The sequence below is a fragment of the Schistocerca cancellata genome, chromosome 3 (genome assembly GCF_023864275.1).
Source record: "Schistocerca cancellata isolate TAMUIC-IGC-003103 chromosome 3, iqSchCanc2.1, whole genome shotgun sequence".
Classification (NCBI taxonomy): domain Eukaryota; kingdom Metazoa; phylum Arthropoda; class Insecta; order Orthoptera; family Acrididae; genus Schistocerca; species Schistocerca cancellata.
This window is the reverse complement of record NC_064628.1, coordinates 420,765,667-420,793,455: the sequence shown is the minus strand read 5'-3', so window position 1 is coordinate 420,793,455 and position 27,789 is coordinate 420,765,667. Positions and strand designations below refer to the sequence as shown.

Sequence of the window (27,789 nt, the reverse complement as noted above, 5' to 3'; positions counted from 1 at the left end):
CAGTCCAGCACACATTTTCATTTGTCATCTTCGAATCCACATAAAGTGCCATGTTCCATCTTCGATCTGGCAGCAGACTACAGAGAGAACACTTAGAACCACACTGGACTGAAGGTGGAATGCCAGCTCTTGGCCTCAGGCATTGGACCAAGGAGGGAATGCATTAAGGACATTTGTAGCAGGAACGAACTGTAGATCATGCAGGGGGAAGGTCATAGGTATATGTACTTGACCTGTTCCACTTGACAAGCAGTCTTGGCTGAGACCTGATGAAGATAACAAGTAATGTTGTCGCAATGTTGTGCCTGGGTGATGCTGATATCTGGTACAATACCCGGCACCTCAAAATGTCAACAAATTTCTGGGTGAGGCTGAAGAATTACACCAAGAGACTCTACAGGGAGTAGATGTACAGAAATATTGAGATGCTGGACAAACTTCAGCAGAGGAATGGGTTAATGCTGAATTCTGTGTTTCCTGCTGAGATGTCAAGATGGAGATGTAGTACCAGTTTCTGCCAGGATTAAGCATCACATTGACTTCAGAGTGGAGACCAGGATAAAACTTGGGGCTGGCATGATACTTGGGGGAGAGAGATCTAAGATATGCATCACATACTAGATGTGGTAGCCAGGGATCTTTTATACCTTACCCTGTACATGGTAATCTCCTTATCAGGTAAAGACTGGGACTGAGTGGATAGTACCTCTCACTCTCTAACGGAGTTCACTGTGAAGAATGCCTCAGCATGCCGATCTGTGAAGTCTGACCACAAGAGATGGAAAGCACAACAGATAGAGGGCACTTGCACTGTGATTAACACAAGTGGCATGCAACTTGATGACACCACTTTGAAGGTACTCAACAGAGATCTCAGCTTCATTAAAACTTCTAATAATGTGCTGATTTCAAGTTTCATCAGTGCAGTGGAGCAAGTAGCCATCACACTTCTACCAAATGTGGCAGAAGAAATATACTGAGAGACTTGCAGGGTTCTCACTAAGACAAACCCTTCAAAACTAAACATCTCAGGTGATGTGGGGCTTGCACTCAAAGAGGCTCAGGCATGACAGCAGCATCATGGTGTTGCCAAAAGGGAACTTCAGTCATTTTGCAGCAGGCTGTTTATGATGTGAAAGTGTCTGCTTCTGAGGGACTCTGCATACCAACTCTTGAAATGTCACACTACAGACAGAGTGGATGAGAAGACTGGAAAGGAAATAGGTTTGTCTGGCAAGGTCATTAAACAACTATGATAAAGAGCACCAGTTCCACTAGACCATTTGGTCTGCCGAAAGTACGTAAAAAGGACATGCTATTGTGCCCAACTGTCAGCAACACTAACTCATCAACACACCAGAGAGCCAAGTTCTGCTATTCCCATATATGGGGAAGTGTATTCACCACATTCACAACCCAGAGGACAACTTGCAGTGTCTCGTGCAACTACGTATCACATAATGTGATATATTGGTCAGTTTGGTGATGCTCCCTATTTCCAGGACACCAGTGAAAGACTCACTCTGACTGCAGAGAAATTTTATTATTCTCTGTTGGACCAGATCAGGAATATATTGACCGCGCTTTATTTTCTGTATGGGGGACAATATGAGCAGACAGAAGGTGTAGCCCTGCCTCCAGTGGCTGCAAATATGTTCTTGGAGAGAGCTGAAGAGGTGGCATTAAAGATGACTAGATACAAACCCATGTGCTTCCTCAGGTAAATGGATGATACCTCTGAGATCTGGCCTCATAGTGGGGTGAGGCTCAGTGAGTTTTTGCAACATCTTAACTCATGGCACCCAAATTTTAAGTTCACTACAGAACTGGAAAAGGACAGCCAGTTGCTGTTTCTTGATGTCAGAAGGAGAGCAGACGAGTCATTTGGCCACTGTGTGCATCACAAACCTACCTATAAGCCACTTGTTGCCACCACCAAGTGCAGAAGAGTGGGGTTGTGAAAATCCACAGGCCACACGCCTTTTTGGCATCAGTAATAGCACCTATGATCAGTGCAGATTCAGAAGGCCCTTCAATCAGTCACTCCACCACACTATTTAGAAGAAGAGCAGGATATGAAGCAAAGATTATAGCATACCTGCCCTATTTGGGATCCAACTTTGCTAAAATCAGCAGGATTCTCGGGAAGCGTAACATCAAGTGTGTGTTCTTTCCACCTTCCGAAATAAGACAACTATTGGGAAATTGAAAGGTGACCTGAGACTCAGAAAACCTTGAATTTATAATTGTTTTACATTGGCCAAACAACTAAGACAGTAGATATCAAATGCAAAGTACATCTGAGGCACACCCAGTTAAGCCAAGCAACTAAACTGGTCATTGCTGAACACAGTCTGGAACTTCAGCATTCCCTAAACTATGATGAAATGAGGTTTGTGGCACAGATCCCCAGTTATTGGGATGACATTGAAAGAGAATCTGTATATAATGGTGATGAAAACCTCATGAATTTTGACACTGGGTACCAACTCAGTAGTGCCTGGTACCCGGCACTGGAGCTGCAGAAAACACAACAGGGGCAGTGGCAGAACATTACGAAAAGAAGTAGTAAGAATACAGATTTGAGAAGTGAACACCAGACAAAGCACCAGGCACATTGGAGCAAAGATAGAACATCATAGGATGGTTTTAGTGGGAGCAGACCACAGAGAGAGCAGCCAGAACCCAGTGCACAGAAAACAGAACACCAGCTTGTGCACAGGGGCACCGTAACAAAGACAGAATATCAGCACACAGCATGGTGCACCGGACTGAGGAGGGAACCCTTAAGGGCACTTTCAGCAGGAACAGACTGCAGACCAAATGCATGGAACCAACCATGGATGGAAAAGGCAATAGGTATAAATGCTGGAACCATTTCACTCAATGAGCAATCTCGGGTAGCAATTGTTGAAGATGATGACCCACATTATTGAAATATTGAGCATAATTCAGCAGAATAGCTGAACCCTCAAGATGTCAACAGATCACTGGGAAAGCTTGAAGAATTAAGACAGTGTGGTCAACTGTTTATTGAATACCTGTGGCCTACAAAGTTTCATCTATCCAAAGGCCTCACCTTCAGCCCCACACCCAACTTAAGTTGTGCTAAACTTGTCAAGTATGTACTCTCCTCCTCCCAATTCCTACATTGCAAACACTTATTTCTCACCAACCCCTCTGATCCAAAGCCAACATTGAGCAGGGTCTCTCTCAGTTGATACTTCTCTCCAACAACCCTGAACACCAACTCTTCTGTCCCACATAACCACACTCTGGATACCTTTCAGGAATTCCTTACCACCAACTTGATGTCATCAATTTGTTGGAGATCCCTTCTGAATAACATAAACCTCTCAACAGAGGAAAGATTTGCCATTCACCACCTGAAATGCATGCATTGATTTGAACATCCTTTCTGCAGACATAGGGTCCACAACTGTTGTGATGAATTCTTGTAATTACTTGACAGAAGATACTGCCAGATGTCTCAACTCCTTCCTCTACAACCCCTGCCACAGTGAATCCATTGCAAATGTTGTGTAGACTTTCGGTCCCTACTCAAATCCTTAGGCCTTTAGCAGAACCTCTTGTCTGAATCCCTGTTCTTTCTCAACCCCCCTAGTCCTGCACACCCACCTTCTAGGTGCTTTCCAAAATTTTGATTGTGTAAATCATGGAATACTTCTAGGTAAGCTCAAGTACTGTGGTATGAATGGGACAGTGCTCCAATGGTTTAAATCATACCTAACTGGAAGAGGGCAGAAAGTTGAAATAAGCAGTTCACATAATACGCAAAAAACTGGTGATTTCTCAAACTAGGGAACAATCAAGAATGGGGTGCCGCAAGGTTCGGTCTTGGGTCCTCTGCTGTTCTTAATATATATTAATGACTTGCCATTCTATAGTCACGAAAATGCAAAGCTGGCACTTTTTGCTGATGATACAAGTATAGCTATCACACCCAACAGACAAAAATTAACTGGTGAAATTGTAAATGATGTTTTTCAGAAAATCATTAAGTGGTTCTCTGCAAATGGGCTCTCATTAAACTTTGACAGAACGCAGTATACACAGTTCCACACAGTAAATGGAATGATGCCATTGATAAATATAGACTTCGATCAGAAATCGTTAGCTAAGGTAGAATATTCAAAATTTCTAGGTGTATGCATTGATGAGGGGTTAAACTGGAAAAAACACACTGAGGATCTGCTGAAACGTTTGAGTTCAGCTACTTATGCTATTAGGGTCATTGCAAATTTTGGCAATGTACATCTGAGTAAATTAGCTTACCATGCCTATTTTCATTCTCTGCTTTTCTATGGCGGCATATTCTGGGGTAACTCATCATTGAGTAAAAGAGTGTTCATTGCACAAAAGCGTATAATCAGAATAATTGCTGGAGCTCATCCAAGATCATCCTGCAGACACTTATTTAAAAGAGCTAGAGATCTTCACTGTAGCCTCACAGTATATATATTCACTTATGAAATTTGTTATTAACAATCTGAACGAATTCAAAAGTAATAGCAGTGTACGTGGCTACAACACTAGGAGAAAGGATGATCTTCACTACTCAAGGTTAAATCTAACTTTGGCTCAGAAGGGGGTAAATTATGCTGCCATGAAAGTCTTTGGTCACTTACCTAATAGCATCAAAAGTTTGACAGATAGCCATATAGCATTTAAAAAGAAATTAAAAGAATTTATTAATGGCAACTCCTTCTACTCATTACATGAATTTTTGGATATAATAAGTGGGTAATTTCCCCAACCCCCACAAAAAAAAAAAATATTAAGTGTCATGTAATATTTTGTGTAATGTAATATCTTGTATAGACACCTTTTATTAACCTGACACGTTCCACATCATTACGAAGTGTCATATTCATGATCTATGGAACAAGTACTAATCTAATCTAATCCATAAACCGTTATGTCCTATAAGCCCCATTGTAATTAGTTACTGTATTGTCACAAAAAGAATATTGGCTCTTGTTGACCAACTTGTCCAACCAACTGCCTGCACAATCCAAAACAGAACACAAAAGCCATTTCCTTCAGCATCTTTCAACCATCCTCGTCCTTTTACAACTTGAATCCCTAATTGTCAATGTCTCAGTGTTTATGGTGACTTCTTGTACATCGTCGTCCATGCCTATAACTCACAACTGTTGACAACTCATCTCTCCTAACATTGTACTGTTTCTCAGCCCCCTTCCTTATTCCTTATACACATGGAAAACTACATTCTTATGCATAACTGTTTCTTCTGTGAGAGGAAGCTAAACAGAGAAATTTGTAGCATGGCCATGGGCACCCACCTGGTGCCCTCATATGTCAACCTTTATAGGGACCATTTGGAGGAAATCATCGTAGCCACCTCTTGTCTGGTTGTTTCATTGACAGTTTATTCACGATCTGTACCTAGGGCCAAAACATATTATTTTTATTGCTCCACAGTTTCAACCACCTCTCTCCTGTTTATTTAACCTGCTCATATTCAGTCCAGTGTGCCACCTTCCTGGACATTGAACGTCTCTCTTCAGTGACTAAATAATAACCTCTGTCCATGTCAAGCCCTCTAACCATCAGCAGTAGTTACATTTTTATAACTGTCATCCCTTCCACACTAAAAGATCTTTCCCATACAGTCTGGCCACCAATAGACAGAGCATCTTCAGTGATTAGCAGTCACTTGCTTGGTATGGTAAAGGTTTTACAAAGGCCTCTATGGATGGAGATTACCCACCAAATCTAATCTGCAATAAAATGTCTCATGCCAGACCTGAAAATATCCCTAACTCTCCAACCACCCCCATGACTCAGCTACAAAAGAGAACCTGGCTTTCAGCTCTTTTATGTGGTTCATTCCTGCCATTGCATGCATAATAGAACAGGCTGCTAGGCACATCAGGATTAAGGCCACACCACCACCACCACCCCCTTCATTCTCATCCTCCTCTGGTTGAAACAGGAATCTATGACTTGGACCACAAACTTAGTAGACCTGTAGTTGTAAGAAGTTGTCAGCCTAGTGAAGGTGCTAACTCAGTGCATTTCATACTTTCCTTCACGCCATCTTAAATTTTTTGTCTTCCTATGTTAATCCAAAGCTAATTAATCTCACCATCAAAAACTCCCTCTACCTCAAAATGAAGCAGTCTTCCAGTAACTTTGAATGTAGCTTATAGTCTTATCAAGTGACATCACGTATCCTTATATTTGTGTGAAAGAAATCATATCACTAATGATAAAGGGTTGGAGAGATCCTTAATGCAGTGCATCATGCAAATTGCGTATTTTCACAGTACTCAAGTAAACAGTCAAGTCAGATTAATACGATCACCACCTGTAATCGACATCAACATGGAATAACTGTTCGCAGACAGCAGGTGGCAGCACTAGCAGTGGAGGGTATCTGTAAAGCATAATTGGGGGGGGGGACAAAAAACTGTGCAGTTGTCATAATGCAGAAACGCAGTGATGTAGGTGACGTCCAAAAGGACAGAATCATTGGCTTTTGGGTCGAGTGTGGAAGCATTTCAGAAATGGCAAAGTTTGTAAACTGTTCGCATGTCACTGTGGTTAAAGTATACAGTGCATGGCAAAATGGTGCTGAGGCAACTGTGATGCAGTATAGGCCATAGGTGACAGTTGTGAAAAATGGCTGCAGAGATGTGTACAGGGGAATAGGCATGCAGCTTGTCACCAACTGACCACCCAGGTGAACCAAAGGGCTACCAACAGTGTCTCCTCAACAAACGTTCAGTGAACGTTGCTGCATATGTGCCTCCACAGCAGGTACCTGGTTCATGCACCCATGCTGATGCTATTCATTGGTGGCAAAGGCTGGAATTTGCATGACAGTAATGCAACTGGATCTCCACTGAGTGGCAGCAGGTGGCCTTTGCAGATAAATCATGTTTTATGCTCCATCAGGAAGTTGGCTGTTGGCATGTGCGGCCCTGCAACAATTGTCGGAAGGATTAAGGCTGCAGGAGGGAGTGTTATGGTCTGAGGAATGTTTTTGTGCCATTCCTGGGTCATTTTGTCATTCTGAAAGACACAGTGGATCAACACAAGTATCCATTTATCCCTGGGGACCATGTCCACCTGTACATGCAGTTTGTGTTTTCCTTGGCACCATGGCATCTACAAGCAAGACAATGCAACGTGTCACGCAGTTTGCAGTGTACATGCATGGCCCAAAGAACACCAGAATGATTTTACCACACTTTTCTGGCAACCAAACTCCCCTATTTAAAACCAATCGAGAATCTGTGGGACCACCTCAGTTGGGTTGTTCGTGCCATGGATCCTCAGCACTGGAGTGTGCATGGCTCCATATGCCTATTGGTACCTTCCAGAAACGCATTGACTCGTTCCTACATGTCCATACTTGCAAAAGGTGCTTACATTAATGTGAGTGGACTGTGTATAAATATAAAAACTATCAAATATGGCAGTTTAGCTTCACAAACATATAAATAAACATGACACTTGCTTGATTTGATTCCATCACCCTGTCACAGCACAAAACATTGAGGTTATTTATTTTGGTATTTAATAAATATTATTTTTACTATCATGTGAATGAAGTTTGTGATGACAACCTGATTTCATGCACAGTCCAAGGTCAAGATTAGAGTCAAAGGTGATAATTTGGTTAGTGAAGCCAGTTAAAGTGATCCCATATGAAACTAGTGAACTATCTTATGTACATCTTTTGTTCCATGATTCAAATTCTTCCCTGTATCATCTGTGATAACTGTGATGTAGCCATATGTCACATAATCGGTGCTGTGATTTTTTGATTGAAGCAAACTGGGAGAAGCCATCTTGATTTATGTGTTTGCAAAACAAAAGTGTCATATTGGGTGGTTTTTCATATTTATGATTGCGTATTATGAAAATATTCGGTTTCATTCACATTAATGATCTCTCAAAAATGGCTCATTTGTAGTACAAACTGTTGTGCACAACTGTCATGACTAAAACTGTTACTGAAATTAGGTTTAACGGTAGAAGGGCTATTTTTACTGGACATCACATTTGGAAACTTGTTCTTTATTGGGAAAATGAACTGTCATTCTAAATGGCAGGCAGACCTGACAAATAGATCAAAATCCAGTTTCAGAATTCAGTAACCATCAGTTACCCACATCAGTACACTGGTGCCTCCAGATTTATGACATTTTTCCACAGCAATGGAGAAAATGCCAAATATCATGACATTTCATAAAAACTGCCAATTTTACATTATTGATTACACAAAATTTTGCTGTGTCTAAAAGGGTTGAAGTTCTTAAGTAAGGAACAAAAGGTAAATTGGAAAAATAATGAAATAAGATCCAAATTCATGGGGTAGGAATGCATTTTTTATGTACTTTGTCAACAGAAAGAGAAATGTTGGATATTATGGAAGAAATTAATGTAAAACCACCTCTTAGTAATTTAAAAATAGACATAGTATGTAGGAAAGCTATTGAAGAATTGGGCATTTGGACAAACTCTCGTCATAGCCAGAATATGCTATTCAGTAGAGTCATCTGTAGAAAAGTGTTTTGTGATCAGATAGGAACCTGTATATAGGTGAAAACACTTTCATCAGCTAGATAATCTTTCTTTCCTACGTTGTTCTAAATAATTGTTCTAACCTTGGGCTTGGTCATGGAGGGGGGGGGGGGGGGGGGAGTCTGTTAATGTTTTAAAATTGTACAACAAATAAAACTGCATGTGATTTATCAAGCATCCCATGTTACTTTTTATGTGAGATACAGTTTAATGATTTAATTACTTGCGACAACTATACCTTTTGTGAAGCTAAAATTATTTGAAGCGAATATTCTAGACACATTGTTAGTCTTCATCCCAACAGCTTGTAGAGAAATAAGAAGAGCTTAATTTAAAAGTAAATAAGTAAGAAATATGATGGAGGAAATTTGTCATTTTGTTTTGTTACTTAAGGTTTTTTTTCCATAAGGGTTTGGGTTCCCCCTTGAGAAGGTGAATAATCTCCCCAACCTCCACTTTTCACTACCAGCATAACCTGGGTTTACATTTACTTTTTATTGAACTCTTGAAATCTCTCTCCTCTCTTTCCTTTACGTGTGTGTGTGTGTGTGTGTGTGTGTGTGTGTGTGTGTGTGTGTGTGTGTGTGTCTCTGCGCGCTTGTGTGCATGTGATTTATCAAGCATCCCATGTTACTTTTTATGTGAGATACAGTTTAATGATTTAATTACTTGCGACAACTATACCTTTTGTGAAGCTAAAATTATTTGAAGCGAATATTCTAGACACATTGTTAGTCTTCATCCCAACAGCTTGTAGAGAAATAAGAAGAGCTTAATTTAAAAGTAAATAAGTAAGAAATATGATGGAGGAAATTTGTCATTTTGTTTTGTTACTTAAGGTTTTTTTTCCATAAGGGTTTGGGTTCCCCCTTGAGAAGGTGAATAATCTCCCCAACCTCCACTTTTCACTACCAGCATAACCTGGGTTTACATTTACTTTTTATTGAACTCTTGAAATCTCTCTCCTCTCTTTCCTTTACGTGTGTGTGTGTGTGTGTGTGTGTGTGTGTGTGTGTGTGTGTGTGTGTCTGCGCGCTTGTGTGCCATACTTGATGGGAGTAACATCCACTTATGTAACATGCAGGTGAGGAAGACATTTCAAAACTGGATCCTAATCGCTTGCTGTACAAGGCTGCAGCAGCTCATAACTTGCCTGTGATGCTGAAAGCACTTGCCTTGGGAGCAGATAAACAGTGGATGAATGAAGAGGATCACAATCGTACACCTTTACATCAAGCAATCTTTAGTGTAAGTACATGATATATTTTTATCATCTCAGAAGACTTATTTTCGTTTCTCTGGAACCTAATTTTGTGGCAGTTGTGTTCCATAAAACAGCAAAAATGAAGTCAGCTATGAGCAAGAAGTCTGCCAGTAAAATAGGTGTGAAGAAATTTTGTGAACACTAAAAGATTATCTGCTGTTGAAGCACAATAATTGGATCAGAAGTTGATTTAGCACTGTCGTTAATTGCCTCTTGTGTTAATTCAGGTCAACAGTGAACCTTGGTCAGTCGATCTAGTTGTCTGGACCAAAGACCAAAATTGATCTCTGGTCAGCGATGCCAAGTCATGAGCAGCTTCTCATCTGTGCAAGATCCTGTCACTATTTTATCAGTCAGTCTTCTTTCACTTAGCTCTAGGTTGTCAGCTTCTCTGCCACTTACAATTTCTTGGGCATTTTAAGAAGTATTTGTCTTGCTCTTTCAAACAAATGGAGCTATTTCATGCTTCCAACTAGTCACCACCTTTTTGTGACTGCATGTGTGTATCCATGTAAGTGTACACCAATGTGCCTGTGTCAGTCAATCAGTTTGCTAACATCTTTTGGATATGATATAATTTTTTCTCTTATTTCCAGGGATCAGTAATGGCCTGTGAATTTTTACTGCTTAACGGTGCCAAAATAAACTCTCAGGACAGCGAAGGAAAAACACCATTACATCTTGCAACTGAATTAGGTAAGTACCACAATTACCGTATTTACTCGAATCTAAGCCGCACTCGAATCTAAGCCGCACCTGAAAAATGAGACTCGAAATCAAGGAAAAAAATTTTCCCGAATCTAAGCCGCACCTGAAGTTTGAGACTCGAAATTCAAGAGGTGAGAAAAGTTTTAGGCCACACCTCCAAATCGAAACAAAGTTGGTCCATTGTAATATAGACTCAATTTAGGTCGAATAAATGACTATACAGCTGCAGTAGTTTGGTTCGAGTCGTAAGCTTAGCAGTTAAGCTGCACCAGGTAGCCATTGCTATGCGTCAGGTGCTCTGTCCGTATCTATACGGGTTCCCTTCCTTTTTCACGTGCTTCATCTGGTTTGAATTGATTGCTTATTTTTCTTTGATCTGATAAGTGCCGTTCTCTTTGTTATAGGTGTTTACGTCACTCTAAGCTGAAAATGCATTACTGTACTGTCATGCATTGTTTGTCACATTCTGATAATGAATGTTTACGACCTGTCACCGTTCGCGGCATGGCTTGCTTTTGTGCGCGCTACCACCGCTTAGGCACTTACAATTAAAAGAGAGGAATCGTCTCATTACCGAAACAATGACAAGAGACTGCTATTCGTTGTTACGTACACTGCTGCTTTCTTTGGTAATGAGAACAAGAACCAAATAATAGGCTGCGTATGGTAGATGATGTTCTGAACGAGAGTTTAGAAAAAATTTTTCTCAGTTTGAAAATCTTTGCAGACGCTTCTTTAGTACATTATATTCTGCACAGAAATTAGTCATCTTAGATTTAAAAATCTAGTCAATTGCCGTGCTTCAATTCTGACTGTATCACTATTACGCATAAGAATAATACGAATAAAAACATTACGTGATATGTATATTCTTCCGCGTTTGCTGTTGTCTCACTCTAGTTTCGTATTTTATTAGGCAGACAGGATTTAAATGAGATAGCAGCAAATACGAAAGAATGCATGGTAAAATGTTTATATTCGTATTATTCTTATGGTGGAGAGAGTACTGCGTGTGATTCACAATTCATAAAAGTTCCTATTAGCAACCATCTCTTCTGACTGGTAGGAAAAAATTCAGAACGTAGAGTTGGCCATATTGACAAACATCCCAAACAGTCTTGCCAGTCGGATTTTCGTAGTACATAGAAATGCTGCTACATTCGAAGATGAACAATACGGAATTTGTATTTACTTCGTCGGATAATGTACGAAAATGCAGTGGTTCGAAACTCGGGGCGGAGAAAAAAGCTCGTCTTCCACCTTTTTTTAATTTTTTTACTGATGCAGAGGTTTTGGCGCCAGTATTTATCTTTGTGCCTGCAAAGCATGCCCGTGTTGCGCTACACATATTCGAAGGCAGAAGTTAGTTGTGGCGGCTCCTACCAACATTTTTCAGAACTTCCACTTACTTTGCACTCGATTCTAAGCCGCAGGCGGTTTTTTGGATTACAGAAAACTGAAAAAAAGTGCGGCTTAGATTCGAGTAAATACGGTACAAATACTAAAGCCTTCAATTATCCAAGTCACCTGGTTGTTTTAAGTATTCCTGCTACGCCTAGTCTTTATAATCAAATGTGATAGTACAATGTGACAATCTTCATTATAAAAAGGCGTCATAAATTGTGAGTGAGCTCTCTACTTCTTTGATCTTTGTCAGTTTTTGGGATACATATCTTTGTTTTGTTCAGAGTCAAAAGTACAGTGGCACATTCTTTTTATTTGTGTTGTCAGATGATTCTTCTGAATACAGTGTCTGAAGCACAGAAGAAAGGAACATAGTTTAGAGTTAGATATAGGCCACTTCATCAAAAAAATAAAAAAAAGTCTCATGTTACTCTTTATCATTTCTAGTGATAATGTTAACTCCCTGTCTTACGTGTAGAGCCTCAAAGTAAATTTACTTTCGACTTTTGTTTAACCATAATACATTAAATGGTGCAATACAACTCCATGACTACCAAGCAATGAGCTAATTAATCTTCAAATTGTAATTAAAAGTGTCATTTGTTATAAGTAAGTAATGACACAGCTTCGGAAAGCTTTCAGTGATATACTGTTTCGACGCAAGATGTTAGACTGCAGGACTGGTATCACAGTATATTAGCAATATATCCATGGAGTGAAAAATGCTACTTTAACATGACTCTGAGACTCGCATAATGTGTTCACTTTCCTGAACTAATTATTTTATTTTTTACAAACATCATACAATACAGTAACATATTTATTCTTATATCTTTCTTCACTTTGTAAATACTTGCTGTTTATCTCATAGCACAAGAAAGGAGGACGAAATGAAGTCATATATTAATCATTAGTGTGGTAAACACAGGGGTGTAAAATATTATAGATCATTACAGATCATAATTCAAATTGTAAGAAAATAAACTTTGTGACGAGGTTATTTAATTGAAAGATGAGGAAAAACTGGTGATCATCTTCTAGGAAATCCTTACTGTGAGATTTGTAATATTGTGTAACTAGATTAAAGCCAGAATAAGGAACCAAAGTTGGTTTTGGTTGCTGAGAAAACTTAACTATCATATGCACTGAATTCTTCAGTATTGTTTATTGTTAGTCGCCCAAAGCGGAAGACATGCTTTCTTTTTATTTGACAGTTTTCATTATTTTGAGTGGGATAAACTGATGCTACAGTGTTTCTTTGCCGTGATAGTGTAGAAGGTATTACAAAACCACCAGAGTGAAAAATTAGTACATTTTGTGCATTTATTTACATATATGATGCAACTTTCAGTCTTTTGTTTGTGTGAGATCACTGGGGAAAGATAGATCTGCATCAAAATTCTTGATTCAGATATATTACTGTTCTTGTCATTTTGCCCTTGTTCTTCATTAATCATGTCAAGGCTTGCGTGTGTCAAAAAATATTGTGTATACTCAAAGGTTTGCAAGTGTGATCCAAAATTCATAATATATCGTCAGTTATAAGCGACATTTGTGCTTCTAAAATTTTTAGCGGCACTATCTTCATTCAGACAGTTGTTCTTCCATAGTTTTAGCATGTATTTAAGTGATTAAAAATAAATTTTGGAAGCTTATGAGTGTTGCGAGTAACATATTTCATAGTACATAAACTGTTGTGACCAAAGCGAGGTGATGCAATGGTTAGCACACTTGGCTCCTTTTTTGGAGGATGACGGCTCAAACCCACATATGGCTGTCCTAATTTAGGTTTTCCATGATTTCCTTAAATGACTTCAGGCAAATGCCAGGATAAGTCCTTTGAAAGTTCGTGGCAGATTTCCTTTCCCATCCTTTCCTAATCACAGCTTGCGCTCCATCTCTAATGACCTTATTGTCGACAGGACAGTTAAACACTAATCTCTTCCTCCCTCCTTAATGATTGTGAGCCACGTTTGTGTAATATGAAAGTTTTTGCACAATATCTTTTTTGGAAAACTATTTTCTCTTATTGCAGTATATGTACAGACTTGACTTGAAGTTTCCACTTCTTCGAGTCATTGACCTTCCGTTTGAAGTCAGTGTCTGAAAGCTTACAAATATGATGTCAAAAGAACTGTAAAGCAGGGGTCTGCATCTGGCATTTATGTTCTCTCGAATTTTTGAGTGCCTGTAGTTCTGTGAAATTTTTCAAGATGTCAGTGTAATCACTTTGCACACTGGGAACGACTGCATTTGATTTTCCTCAAGTTTGTTTGAGCAGCTCTTGCTCAAATGGCTTGATAATCCATTCTGGGAAAGGGGAAAAATCAGTAGCTCCTCCAATTTTCAAGCTGTGAATAGACTGGTAGTTATATAAGGCTGGGCCACATTGTTTTGTGGACTTACTTTTTCATCAAAAGCTTTACTGCTAATTTTCATGTCTTATGATTGTTGTAGTTCCATAACATTTCTCAGTCAGTTTTGAAGGAAGTAAGCACTTAAAAAATCTTATTTGCCCACACTTGGTAGTGTGAAAGCTCAGCTTCTTAATAAACCAATTACTTTTTCATGTTTCAGTACAGTCAGTGTGAAATGACACTATTTGTCCAGTGTGAAATGACACTATTTGTCCAGCATGTGCACTTGTATTGAAAAATGTGATAGTATGCAGCTTATCAATCACTATGCTTAAGACCATACATTACTGCAAGTGAAATATAGCTAAAAGTACAAAAAAGTTTTTGAAGTCGTAATGATACTGATTTCTGTAGTCTTTCAGAAGTAAATGAAAGCTATTAAGTGGCATCAATTCTGTGAGTGCAAGCTGATGGAGTTCGTATGGATTTAGCGTAGTGTCAAATACTTCCAGAGAAAAAACACATTACAAGTGATCAGTGCAGCCCTAGTAGTAGATCCTTGTGTGATTTTAATCATCCATTTTTAGAAAATACCATATAACTTTTACCCTCAGCAATGACAAATTACACTAGAGAATCATCTGCTGTAGTCTTACCATTGGCCACACTTTGTGTCATAAAAGCAATTCATTTTTGTCCATTTCTTTTGACATTTCAAAATAAATCTGCACAAGCTCTTCCTGACTTTCCCATCATAAACGAGTGTTGTAGGCCAGTCCTTGTCGATAACTGGCAAGCCAATCGACGTAGTACGCCACATGAGAAGCTCCTAAAATTTCTCTTCTATATGAAGTACATAAGGCACTACTTCCTTTTCCAGTTCTGCGCCTAATACAAATTATTCTCCAATTTTCTGTGAAATTTTTTGAAGAAGAAATTTCCACCCTCCTTAATACTTGTAATGTCTTTCGTGGCATGTTAAATACTTCAGCAGACTTAAATGTCTATGTAGTTTTTTTTTCTGATTTCATGAATTGTCTAGGTCAAATTTGTTTTACTACTTCCTTTTTCATTGCGGGATATATTTTGAGTTTCTTAGGTGTCTATAATGAAAATGGCACATGTTAGTCATATTGACAAATATCTGGCTATATCCCAAATTTAGACCACTATTAATATGTAATTTCAAGTTATTTCAAAATAGGTGTAAATAAAGATATTTTAAAAACTAAGATTTCCCTTAACACGACTTACTAGAGAAAAGACTATTTGTAAACACAGAAACTATATGAAAAAAATAATGAATGCTACCTGCAAAAATTTTAAGATGATTGAAACTAAGTGTAAATTGGCTATAGTTGAATGCAACACTGAACTGGAGTGGCCATTTTACATAGCAGCTGACATGGTCTGCGTGACTTTTAAGTGTTTCCAAATTTTCTGTGTTGCCTAAAGCATTAGGCACAACCATTAGGAACGTAAGTGTACAGCTTAACTAAATTGATATGATCATAGTTCCATCAGCTGGTGGGAATATATCAGAAGCAACACCTGTCTGCAGACACAGGACTGCTAGGATGTCAACACCATCAGAGCAACAAGCCCACCAGGCCAGGCGGCCTGTGCTCTCCCCAGGGGGCACCTTGTTCAAGCACTTCTTTTCCCTTCTGAGTGTTAATATTCAAACAAGTCGTTCCTGAGCACAACATGCTCAATCGAATACAAATGAGCAAAATCCCCAATATGCAGACCTATGCTTTTAAAGAAGTTGGCTGCTGTGCTGTAAAATAGTGTTCTGAAAATATTGTTCCATCCTGTTTTCCCTTCAGAAAGTGGAGTATATTGGTTACATTTGTTGTAGATTCCATTTTTTGTTTATTTTATTTTTATAACAAGCTTTGGTTAGTGAATATAACCTTAACAAAACAAAAAGTTAAATGCACGAACTAGCTTCAGAGAATAAGTAAACTTTACCCCTGATTTTGTCTTTCATTGTGAAACAAATCAGTTTCTTCTGTTTTTTTTGTTTCATTTTTTAAAGGGAACTTCTAATTCTTGTAGCAAACAGATAGTGAAATTAGAGAAGAATCAGCGAAGCCCATTTAAACTTGAGAAACACATTGCCTTATCCATAATGCAACCATACTGTGAGTGCTGTTTTTAGGTATGGGATGAGCTAGTTGCTGTTCTTAAACGGCTGGAATTTGCACTGACTGATGTGAAGTGATTGGAACCTGCTACAAATGAGGTGTCTTGGGTGTACTAACAAGAGTCGTGTTAAGAGCTAAGAAAAGTACCATCTTCCCACACTGATGCTGACACCCCTTCAGGAAAAACACAAGCTGTTACTGGGCCATCCAATGCCAAATGGTCTAATTTTGGAAAAAGTTCTGACATTGAGGATCAGGGATTTTGCTAAAATTTTGTATGAGCATTCACCTATGTGCCAATTGAACATAAGCAAAATAGGGAAAGTTTTACTTTTGCCAATGTAGTACTTGAGAGATAGTCATTTGTGTGACCCCATAGTGCAGCTTTCAAAAGAGCACCCCTGAGTTTTTGACAACATTGGGACATAATGTCCCTAGCAGTATTTTCTTGGAAGAAAAAAAAATCTAGAGCAATTTTCATATGGATAATTTGAAGTGAATTAGGCTGAAAAAATACACCCTTGAAAAAAAGGAGAGGTTTAGTGTTTTATATCTCCCGAGTAATTGTAAGATAAATCTGAAAATTTGCATGTAATCAATGCAGGATCATAAAATGTAAAATTTCATTCTACTACTACTTTCCATTAGTTTACAAACTACTATAGTTTTGTAAGTGGTGTTTGTGACAAGATATCATGTAAAGCATTACTAAATACCTTCTCTGAAAAGTACCCGAAACAGACAGGTCTGAATCCTGCTTGTGATGGTAATAAATTAGACAAAATGACATCAGACAGACCTGACCTCTTTGATAAAGTCCATGTGAACACCATATCAGTAACCGTGAGGCAGTTCTCACAGCAAATGGCAACTAAAACAAGTAGAAAAATTTACACATACAGTAAACTAAAGAGGCAGTAGTACATATTTTAAGGAGGAACTGGAAAGCAATAGCTCTGGGAAGGAGTATGTTGGGGAATTGTGGGTCGCATACAGAAGAAGAGTTCACTGATCATGGGATAGAAATGTATGTAGTAGGAATAAGCATGATCTGAGTGCCTCTCCATGGTATACAGTTACTTTAAAGAAACCGTGAACACTGCACAATAGCCTCTCCCAAAACCTAAAGTAATTCAGGTCATCATAGATGATGCAGGAATTGAAATTGAGGGTAGTGAAACAAAAGCAGAAATGCTAAACTCTTTTTCAAATTTCCAGTATAAAGCATGATAAAAGACCACTACAGACATGAGTGGTACAGGTATCAGTGGCAGTTGCATTGAAAACAGCTGAAATTGCTAACATTAGACAATACTTCAGAACCCAATGGAATCCCTGTCGGGTTCTATACAGAATTCACAGATGAGTTAGCCACCAACTGGGCCCAGTGGCTGGTAGGAAGCACAGGTGACACTGGTCTACACGTAGGACTGTAGAATTGATCAACAACTCTGCTGTCCAGTATCAACGACACTTATCTGTTGTACAACATATTCTGGACTCTCAAGTAATGAGGCATTTTGAATAGAATGACCTCCTTCATGCCAACCATCATAGATTCCGAAAACTTTGGTTGGGTGAAACCCAATTTTTTTCTTGTGTCATGCTACATCCTGAAAACCACAGTTCAGGGTAATCGGGTGGATGCAGTATATTTTGACTTCCTAAAAGCTTTTGAGTCAAAGCTTTTGAGTCATTAACACACCAACACTTGTTAATGAAAGAATAATTATATGGGTATGAAATGAAACTTGGTTTTTTGGTAGGTAGAATGCAGCATACTATCTTGACTGAAAGTCATTGACAGAAGAATAAAAACTTCAGGCATGTCTGAGGGAGGTTAATGTTGTTGATAATTACCTGGTAGACAATATTAATAGTAACCTCAGACATTTTGCAGATGATACAGTTATATAAAATAAAGTACTATCTGAAAAACATTGCATGAGCATCTGTTCAGATATAATAAGACTTCAAAAGCAGTACAAAGATTGCCAACTTGCTTTACTTGTTGAGAAATGTAAAATTGTATACTTCACAGAATACAGAAAACTTGTATCCAAAGCCTACAATGTTAATAAGTTACAGTTAGAATCATTTGACTCATGTCAAAAACTGTGTGTAACAGTTTATATGGATATGAACTGAAATTATATCATATGCTCAATAGTGTGTCAAACAAGTGACAGACTTCAGTTCTTAGGTAGGGTACTGGGAAAATATAGAAAAGCTGAAAAGGTGACTACATGCAAAACACTTGGCCCGTCTTAAAATGTGAACACAACCATTCAGGATCTACACTACATAAGTCTTAATAGGCTATCTTGAATGCACGCAGAGTAGGGCAATATGAATGGTCACAATTCGTTGACTCATGGAAGTGTGTCACAGAAATGCTGAAAAAACCAAAGTGGTAGATGTTGAAGGTAAAAAACTATGTTATGAAAGTTTACTTATGAAGGTTCAACAACAAGAATTGAGTGAAGAATAGGGACATGTTACAGTCACACATCCCGTTCCCATGGGAACTGCAAAAACTAGATCAGAATAATTAAAGCAAACAGAGAGGCATTTAAACCATCAGTTTTTCCTGCACTCCATACTGTAATGGATCTGGGAGATGTGTTATTTTCTACTGGATTTGTTGATACCAAATCTAATGAGGGAGGTTGTAAATTTTTTCTTATATTTTTGTCAGAATATTTTTTGTGAATTGTAATTTGCCTTATTTTATGCTAATTTGCTTATTTGTTCGAGAGTGACAGCATATTGATTAATATTAGTAGATGTGACGAATAATATCAAAGAGACTGGTTACAAGTGGAAGCTTGTGTGTTGTGTGAAATGTCTTTGACACTGGAGTCATCTTTTGCCGTAGTCAGTCGGCAGTGAACACTCGGTGTGTGACGCTGGAACAATGTACAGATCCCCGTTATAATAATTTGCAAGTGACAAGCAAAAAATGAGTTATTCTACTACCTTTATATATAAACATCAAGAAAGGAACCACATTTGGAAAAATGGTATTTGAAGCACCAAAATTGAGGCAAAACGCATTGAACCAGGACATTTCCGCAGCCGACGAAACAGCATTATGGAATCCTACTTTCACTAGACGACTGAAGCCAACACAAAAAAGTCAAATATGATCTTATAAACATCCACAGAAAAGTGAGTACTGTCACAAAATATGCTAAATTCAAGTATACAAAAATAGTGAGCATATTTCAATACACAAATGGAATGGGAATAAACTCTAATATTAGTTACAATGAGAAACACCCTCTTTCATCCATTTAGCAGTGGTATGCAATGTATGTAGATGCAGGTGGAGTTTTGTTTTCTAACAGAGATTGCACCGTCTTGTAGTTAGTAACTCCTTGTGTACTTGACTCATTGTGGAACCTCTCTCCTGTACACCGTTCTGCTTAATGGCCAAGCCTGTGGCACATGTAACATTTAACTGGGACTCTATCTGTACACACCATTCTGTGTGTTACAATGGGTGCACCGTGCTGGATGCATGCCAGATTAATCCTCTCTAGAATTAGCTTGAAACTTTGAAGGGTCTACAGGATCCTCAGGCTTAATGATCATCATGCTCAAGTTCCTGTGGCAGTCTCGTCTCCCAGTCATAACCCTTGTATGCAAAACACAAGAGGGAGAGGAAAAGCAATCAGTCCATTCAGCCAATTTCGTTGTCAATGCTACGTGTTGCAGCTGCCATTGTCATCCTCGATGCAGCTGTCCATGGCAGTAACAGTTCCGACGCCACTTGTAGAAGATGGAGAGTGACCTCTGCAATGGGAGGTCGAGCAGGGCTGCTAGTAGTCAGGAGGGCCTTCAGCTCTGCACTGAGAGCGTGGTTGCAATGACTTGTCTGTCCAGCAGCCAGTCATAAAAGCAGTAACTCCAGATATTCCCTTGTTTCATATCAGAATACACCAGTCAAGAACCGACTAGGCTGGTCTCGAATGGTGAAACGTGTTTAAGTCAGCAAGCTGTTGGGATCGTGTGAGACATCATCTTGCCCACGAGATAGTGAGGTTAATGTAATCAACAGTCCAGTGGTATTGTACTGCGTCAGCTAACAGGCTCACCAGTCTGTTATGACCGGCTCTGCAAATTGGCTGGGCATGTAGGCAACTCGGTGCAGGATGCACCAAGCGACAGAGAATTGAACCGTGTACCTTTAGTGCAGATGGTAGCATCAGTGCTGACAGCCAAGGACTTTACCTGCAAAGGGTAACGAACAGCAGCAGAGTTTGCCTACACAGGGCAGTGGCAGCTGGTTGGCTAAGTGGCTGTGGCACGAACCATGGCTCTCTGATGGAGGCAGCCTCCTGTGGATGGATGTTAACCATTAGGTAGCCCACTGCCTGGAAGGCCCCATGTCACCAGCATTCAGACTCTGGCAACTCGCAGCTAGTGAAGACATTATCTAGTGGCAACAACTCACTTATCCATTTTGGAAAATTAACCAGTTTAGACTGCCCCCACAGATGGCTCCTGGCAATGTCTGAAGATGCTTGTCTGAAATAGGCAGTATTTATGTGAGCTCAGTTGGTTTCTGAAATGGCAGTGCTTTCCTTTCCCTCCAGCAGAACTGGAATGTGAAGTGTAGTCATTGGGCAATCACCAGATCACTGCCTTGGTGGCCCACTTATTCCACTATGTCAGCAGTACTGCAGTTCTGGTGTTTGTGACATACCACTAAGGCTTACTGCACTACCATATCTGTCTGCTGACTCTGTCACAAGTACTTTCCACTATGCTCAGTAGAGCTATGATACAACTACTCTGTCAATTTCTGTGAAATGTATCGTGGGGTATGTGTGAAGGCTCACACATTATGCTATTTAAAACATTGGAAAGAAACTGTTAGAATTATTTGTTCAGCTTAGTGTTACCTTTGGCAGGGTGAGAGAAAGTTAAAACATAATGTAATTTTGAGTGGCTTTCATATATGGATGAGCAGACTGTATTCTTTAAATGATTGTTGATTCACCATATATTGTTTATGATTGTGTAACTAAGTAGCAAAATGGATCAGCAGGTGTCGAGGCATTCTTCTCACCTAGATCGGTTGCCCAATGTACATATTTATGATGCATGTACAATTAAGTATTGGTTCTTCTACCCTGAATATTTATCATTTCATTCATTCATTCATTCATGTTTCATAGATACCCCACCAAAAGAGAACAGTCTACAATATGGAATGAGTCAAGTTGTGCATCAACAAAGAGGAACAGCCCTTAAAAGTTAGTTCTGCAGATGATATGAGGAATAACTGTTGCTACACTGGTATAAATTATTTGTCTTGAAAGTCTCTTCGGGTTTGCTCCCAGATCCTAAAATCAACTTGACTCGATATTTCGGTAATCCAACTGTTCGCCATCTTCAGGAAATGCTGCTTCTGCTGATGAGTCCCGCTGAGAACTGACGCAAGATTGCTATTCGACATCCTATATAGGCCACCGTTCAGTACACGGCGCATGCGCCGCCCATCACGATTTCTGCCTTACAAAACAGGGAGGTGGCGCCGCCCTTAGTGAAACACTGCTGGCAGTGATATATCGCAATCCATGCTGCACCGAAGAACGTTCAGTTTTGATGCTAGATAATACGGGATTCCACGTTTTGCTAAGAGGAAACCCATTGTCTCTGTTGATTAAATTATCAGCCAACCTAATTTCAATCGCCTCTTTATAGACACTATTCCAAAAACCAGAAATGTTGGCAATCACAACAGTTTCCTCAAATTTCATTTTGTGTCCCTCATTTAGGCAGTGTTCTGCTACGGCCGATTTTTCCGGCTGTTGTAGCCTCGTGTGACGGCGATGTTCCACACACCTGCCATGCACTGTGTGAATAGAACGGCCAACGTAAGCTTTCCCACATTGACACGGGATTTTGTACACTCCGGGTTTCCTAAGTCCCAAATCATCCTTCACAGAGCCGAGAAGAGCCCTAATCTTAGAAGGTGGACGGAACACACTCTTAATGTTAAAATTCCTTAAAATTCGTCCAATCTTAAACGATAAGCCTCCAGCATAAGGAAGAAAGGCCACAGACCTATGTTCCTCTTCGTACGCCTCCGAAGATGGTCTAAATTCCATAGCCCGACGAATCTGTTTCTCGGTGTATCCATTTTCCTTAAAAACAGTCATCAAATGCTCAAGTTCTTGGGTTAAGCTGTCTGCGTCGGAAATGGCATATGCTCTCCATACCAAAGTCCTAAGGAAGGACGCCACTACGTTGGTGTGGTGGATGAAAACTCTTAGGGTGCAGATACCAATCTGTATGTGTCGGCTTTCGGTGAACACTGTGTCCCAAAGTTCCATCTGGTTTCTTATAAACCATTACATCTAAAAATGGAAGCATCCCATCATTTTCAACCTCCAGAGTAAATTTGATATGGGGATGAAGACAGTTGAAGTGGTCCAAAAATCTGTTAAGAGCATCACGTCCATGCGGCCAGACGAAGAAGGTATCGTCCACGTATCTCCAGAAGCGTGTTGGTTGCAAAGCTGAAGTCCTCAGTGCCATAGCCTCGAAGTCCTCCATAAATAAATTGGCGACTATGGGCGACAAAGGACTACCCATAGCCACTCCGTCATTCTGTTCAAAAAAGTTACCGTTAAATAAAAAATACGTGGAGGTCAGCACATGACGACAAAGCTTCACCAGCTCTTCATGCAGTCTTTCACTGATCAAGCTAAGGGACTCTTCCAGAGGAACTCGTGTAAATAGGGATACCACATCGAAACTCACTAACAGATCTGAAGGACTCAACTTCAAAGATCCCAATCGTCGAATAAAATCCACCAAACTGGATATATGGTGCTCACACTTGCCAACAAATGGACTGAGGGCAGATGATAAGTACTTTGCCAGGTTATAAGTGGGTGCACCCAAATTACTAACAATAGGGCGTAGAGGAACCCCTTCCTTATGCAACTTAGGCAGACCATACAACCTACGTGGAACGGCAGCACCAGGATGAAGTTTCTTACATAAATCATCTGACAACGAACTCTTTTTTTCAACAGTGAAAGTGTCTTACGTTTGATCCTTTCTGTGGGGTCGTTAGATAGTCTTCTGTACGCCGCGTCGTTGAGAAGTGAATCAATTTTTAGGACATAATCATCCCGCGTCATTACAACTGTGGCATTCCCCTTGTCAGCTGGTGAAACTACTACTTCGTTATCATTCTTAAGGGAACGAATGGCTGCCCTCTCTGCGGAAGAGATGTTATCCCGTTGTGGTCGAGCCCGACGTAATGTGTTCGACACTTCTTGCCTTACTTCCTCTGCTTGATCCTCGGGTAGGCTGTGTACTGCTTGTTCTACAAAGCATATGAACTCTGTGATAGGAAGTCTCTTGGGAGTGGGCGAAAAATTTAAACCTTTCTCCAATATCGACACTGTGGGCCCATCCAACGCCTTGTTAGAGAGATTAATCACAGAACGCCGACGTTTATCCACTTCTGATGCTGCAGAACGAGAAAGAAGCCATTCAAATTTCAAGGATTGTCTGGTGACGGCGCTCCTATGTGTCCAATCTGATAGCGCCCACGTGGAATCATCAACCCACTGCCAAACATCCCTTGAAAACTGCGAGGACAAGTTCAAATGTAAATAAAATAAATCTTTGGAAACAATATCCAGCTGTCTACGGGTAAAACGAATGCGTTCTCTTAAAAGTGCTTGGCTTGCACGTTCCTTAATCCTATTAGCTCTCTTACTATTAATAAAATGAATAAATCGGGTGAAATTAGGAATAATACCTTCGTCATGGCATCTCAGCGAGAAGGCGAGTGTACTCAACAGCTTTCCTTTCTTCCTCCGAAGTTTATCTAACTTCTGTATAAGTTTCACCATCTCCTCCCCGTAGAGGTACTTGATGTGATTACGTAGGCTTTCCGGCGTAATAAGTCTTGAAAGTCTCTTCGGGTTTGCTGCCGGATCCTAAAATCAACTTGACTCGATATTTCGGCGATCCAACTGTTCGCCATCTTCAGGAAATGCTGGACGTCGAATAGCAATCTTGCGTCAGTTCTCAGCGGGACTCATCAGCAGAAGCAGCATTTCCTGAAGATGGCGAACAGTCGGATCGCCGAAATATCGAGTCAAGTTGCTTTTAGGATCCGGCAGCAAACCTGAAGAGACTTTCAAGACTTATTACGCTGGGAAAGCCTACGTAATCACATAAATTATTTGTTCTTGTAAACATTTAGACTCATATATTAAACTGCAGGAAACCTGAAACTAGGGGGAAAAAACTACTGTCTCTTACATCTGCATTCACAGCTAATGTTCATTTCCTCTTGTTAGCTTAATATTTATCTGAACACATTAATATTTTTTCCTATAAATATTGCTACATATCTTACACTGACAGGAATCATTTATTCTTGAACTTAGATATAATCAAGCAATTTGTGCAGAATTAACAAGATATGTGTTCAGTTTCCATAATAGAAATTGCTAATATCTTGCTCTGTCTGATGTAAATTCTTTGTAAACCTTGCTTCAGACTGCAAAATCTCACTCTGAATGCTATGTGTGGGGGCACGTTCTGTAAAAAAATAATTTTTGCTTCTTTTGTTGCAATTGTGTTGGTCACAACTCATTTCAAATTGATATATATTGTTAGCAACAGACACCATTAAGTATAAATATTGTGGCAAGTGAGTATAAGAGTTTGAAGATGCCCTTGCAATTATCAACTCCATAGATTATTTTTAGTGGCTCCTTGGCTGAGTGATTAAGTGTTTGATTGCAATTCCAAAGGTCTGGGGTTTAATCCTTAATCAGTCACATGATTTTTCTCTGATACTTATCACTCCTTTGCCATCAAGGAACGTTGTATGTAAGTGAAAACAAAGTTGCACCAGAGATGATGTTTCGTGTTAACAGAATCTTCTGTCGGCTCTTGCTAGAACAGCATTATAATAAATGAAAAGCACAAGTTTGCTTTTGTTCTACAATATTACTTTTATTGTTAACCGGAAATATTGTAGAACAAAAGCAAACTTGTGCTTTTCATTCATGATGATGTTTCACATTAAACTTTAGGTACTCTGATTGTAAGAAATCAAGGCCATCCCAAGCAATGACTTCACCTAACAATATTGTTCACATTTTGTGTGTGTGTGTGTGTGTGTGTGTGTGTGTGTGTGTGTGTGTGTGTATGTGTATGTGTGTGTAAAACTGTGTAAAAGCAGCCTGTTCTTTCATAGTTTACCATTCATAATAATAATCATGTGGTAGCACAGTAAGTTTTTAGTGAAAAAGCTGAAGGAAATCAAACTTATGTGGCCTAAAAAACTGGGTAAAAGGACACATTAAAAGCACAGAAAGTGTTCTGCAGTGTTAAAATTAGATGGTGTAGTGTTCTGGAGCAACGTCACAGAATTCACTGGCATGGCCAAAATCCAAATGCGTTCAATGCTGAATGTAGAAAGAAGCAAGAAAAAAGTACATTAAATTAAGAAGTTGAAAAGGTAAACATAAACATTTGAAATAAATCGGAAATGAACACCAATTATTTAGGATAGTGTCATATGGTTTGATTGGGTGGCCTGTGTTAGTTGTGGTTAGTGACTGCCAACTGTGGTGTAGGTGATGAAAAGAAGAGAATCAGCTCAAAGGAGTACTCAGTATTGAAGCCATGTTGTGCAGATATGTCTCCCTAGTAATTTTAGTGCATTTCCAATTCCACAAATAAACTTTCTGCACATCAATGTAACAATGATCACCAGAAAATCTAGATTACTGTCTCCCTCAATAGGTGCAAGCTTCATTTACAAGTAACTCCTTCCATTGACCAAGTTATTGGTGTTCTTGCATAATTTCAAATAATCTCAAATTAGCTTAGAATGACCATGCATGTTTTGATTCTGCATTGTGAATGTCTGTCCATCCTTAAAGTTTCTTTATACTGTTATTAACACGTGAATATTTTAGATAGCATTCGCTACCTTCCTCAGTACATAATCATCAAACAGATGTTGAAAATATGTTAAGCAGTCAGCAAATTTTTTCTAATTGATTATACCGTTAATAGAAGGAAAGTGGATGTGTACTGTAACTCTTCATTATTTACAGTATTGGTCATTATTTTTCAATATTTATAACATCCATTTCGCTGGATTTTTGGCAGTAAGATATTGTTTTCTAACAATTACTTATACCTCTTTGAGCATATGTGCAATCAATGCTTTTTATGATCACTGGTCACCACATCTACACCAATTACATCAAATAGTGAGTCCAAGACACTACAAGTAGCTGTATTGACAAATCATTTAACATCATTATCGAACAAGCAGCTTATAGTAATTTCACGTGACTCCTTATCTCATGGTACTCTTTTGGGAATGCAGTGGTCCAGTGCCCCTTCTGGTCATCCAGATTTAGTTTTCCTGTGGTTTCCCTATATCCATTAAGGCTTTTGGTTCTTTTGATAAGTTCAAAGCTGATATCCTTCATCATCACTCACCAGTCTGAGCTTGTGCTCAGTCTCAGTTGAGCTCACCGTAGACAAGGCACTGAACTCTTACTCTTCTTGTTTACTTTCTCCACCATTAGTAAACACAACTCTCCCATCTGCTATTTCTGCCATTGCAGAAAATGCATTTACATATTAGTTACAATTTCCATCCCTCTTTAATTTTTGTCTTTGCCAAGACTGTTTCAGACTTTTTACCTTCAAAATTTATTAGATTCGACCAAATACACTGCCCCAGCTTACCTCCAGTTGGTCTTGCTGACAACTGTTCCATTTTTAGTTGGTCGTTTCACTGGCACTAATACTGTCCAGTGCAAAATCCCCCTTCTAGTGGACAAATTGGTGAAATGACAACAGTACGCCAGCAGGATTGTTCATAATATGCTGTTTGTTGTAAATACTAGTTTGTGTTACATGAAGAAAATTGTTATTCACATAAAAGATAGAAAGAACTGTGTGAACATATTGCTTCACTCAATCTGTAACTTAACACATGGACTGTATGTGTAAAATGAGGACGTTGATGAGTAATAAGTCAACAGGAGTGTACTGCAAAAATGAAATGTTGTGTTTCAAATGCTTCATTATGTCTCCAGTGAGCATAGTATTTAACATGACAACAGGAATCAGTGAGCTTCCACACCACTTACCAGTGTCCTCCACTCCCAACACACTTGGTTTTCTTGTTTAAAACTCTGGAGAAGGGCTCTTGGACACATATACTGTTCATTTGGCAATGTGTTGCTGGTTATCTTTTTTCATTCGCCATTTTCTTTCTTTCCTCCATCTTTGCTTTGTCTGTGCTATT

General features: G+C 39.3%; 1 protein-coding gene across 2 annotated transcripts in view; it reads left to right on the top strand.

Moving 5' to 3' along the window:
• LOC126175171 (arf-GAP with coiled-coil, ANK repeat and PH domain-containing protein 1) overlaps positions 1-27,789 on the top strand; it is a 149,513-nt gene that overhangs the window by 96,447 nt on the left and 25,277 nt on the right. For both annotated transcript variants that reach the window (XM_049921761.1, XM_049921760.1), the window contains 2 exons: positions 9,665-9,828; positions 10,441-10,540. In XM_049921761.1, the coding sequence (XP_049777718.1) occupies positions 9,665-9,828; positions 10,441-10,540 (264 nt within the window). The remainder of the gene's footprint in view (positions 1-9,664; positions 9,829-10,440; positions 10,541-27,789) is intronic.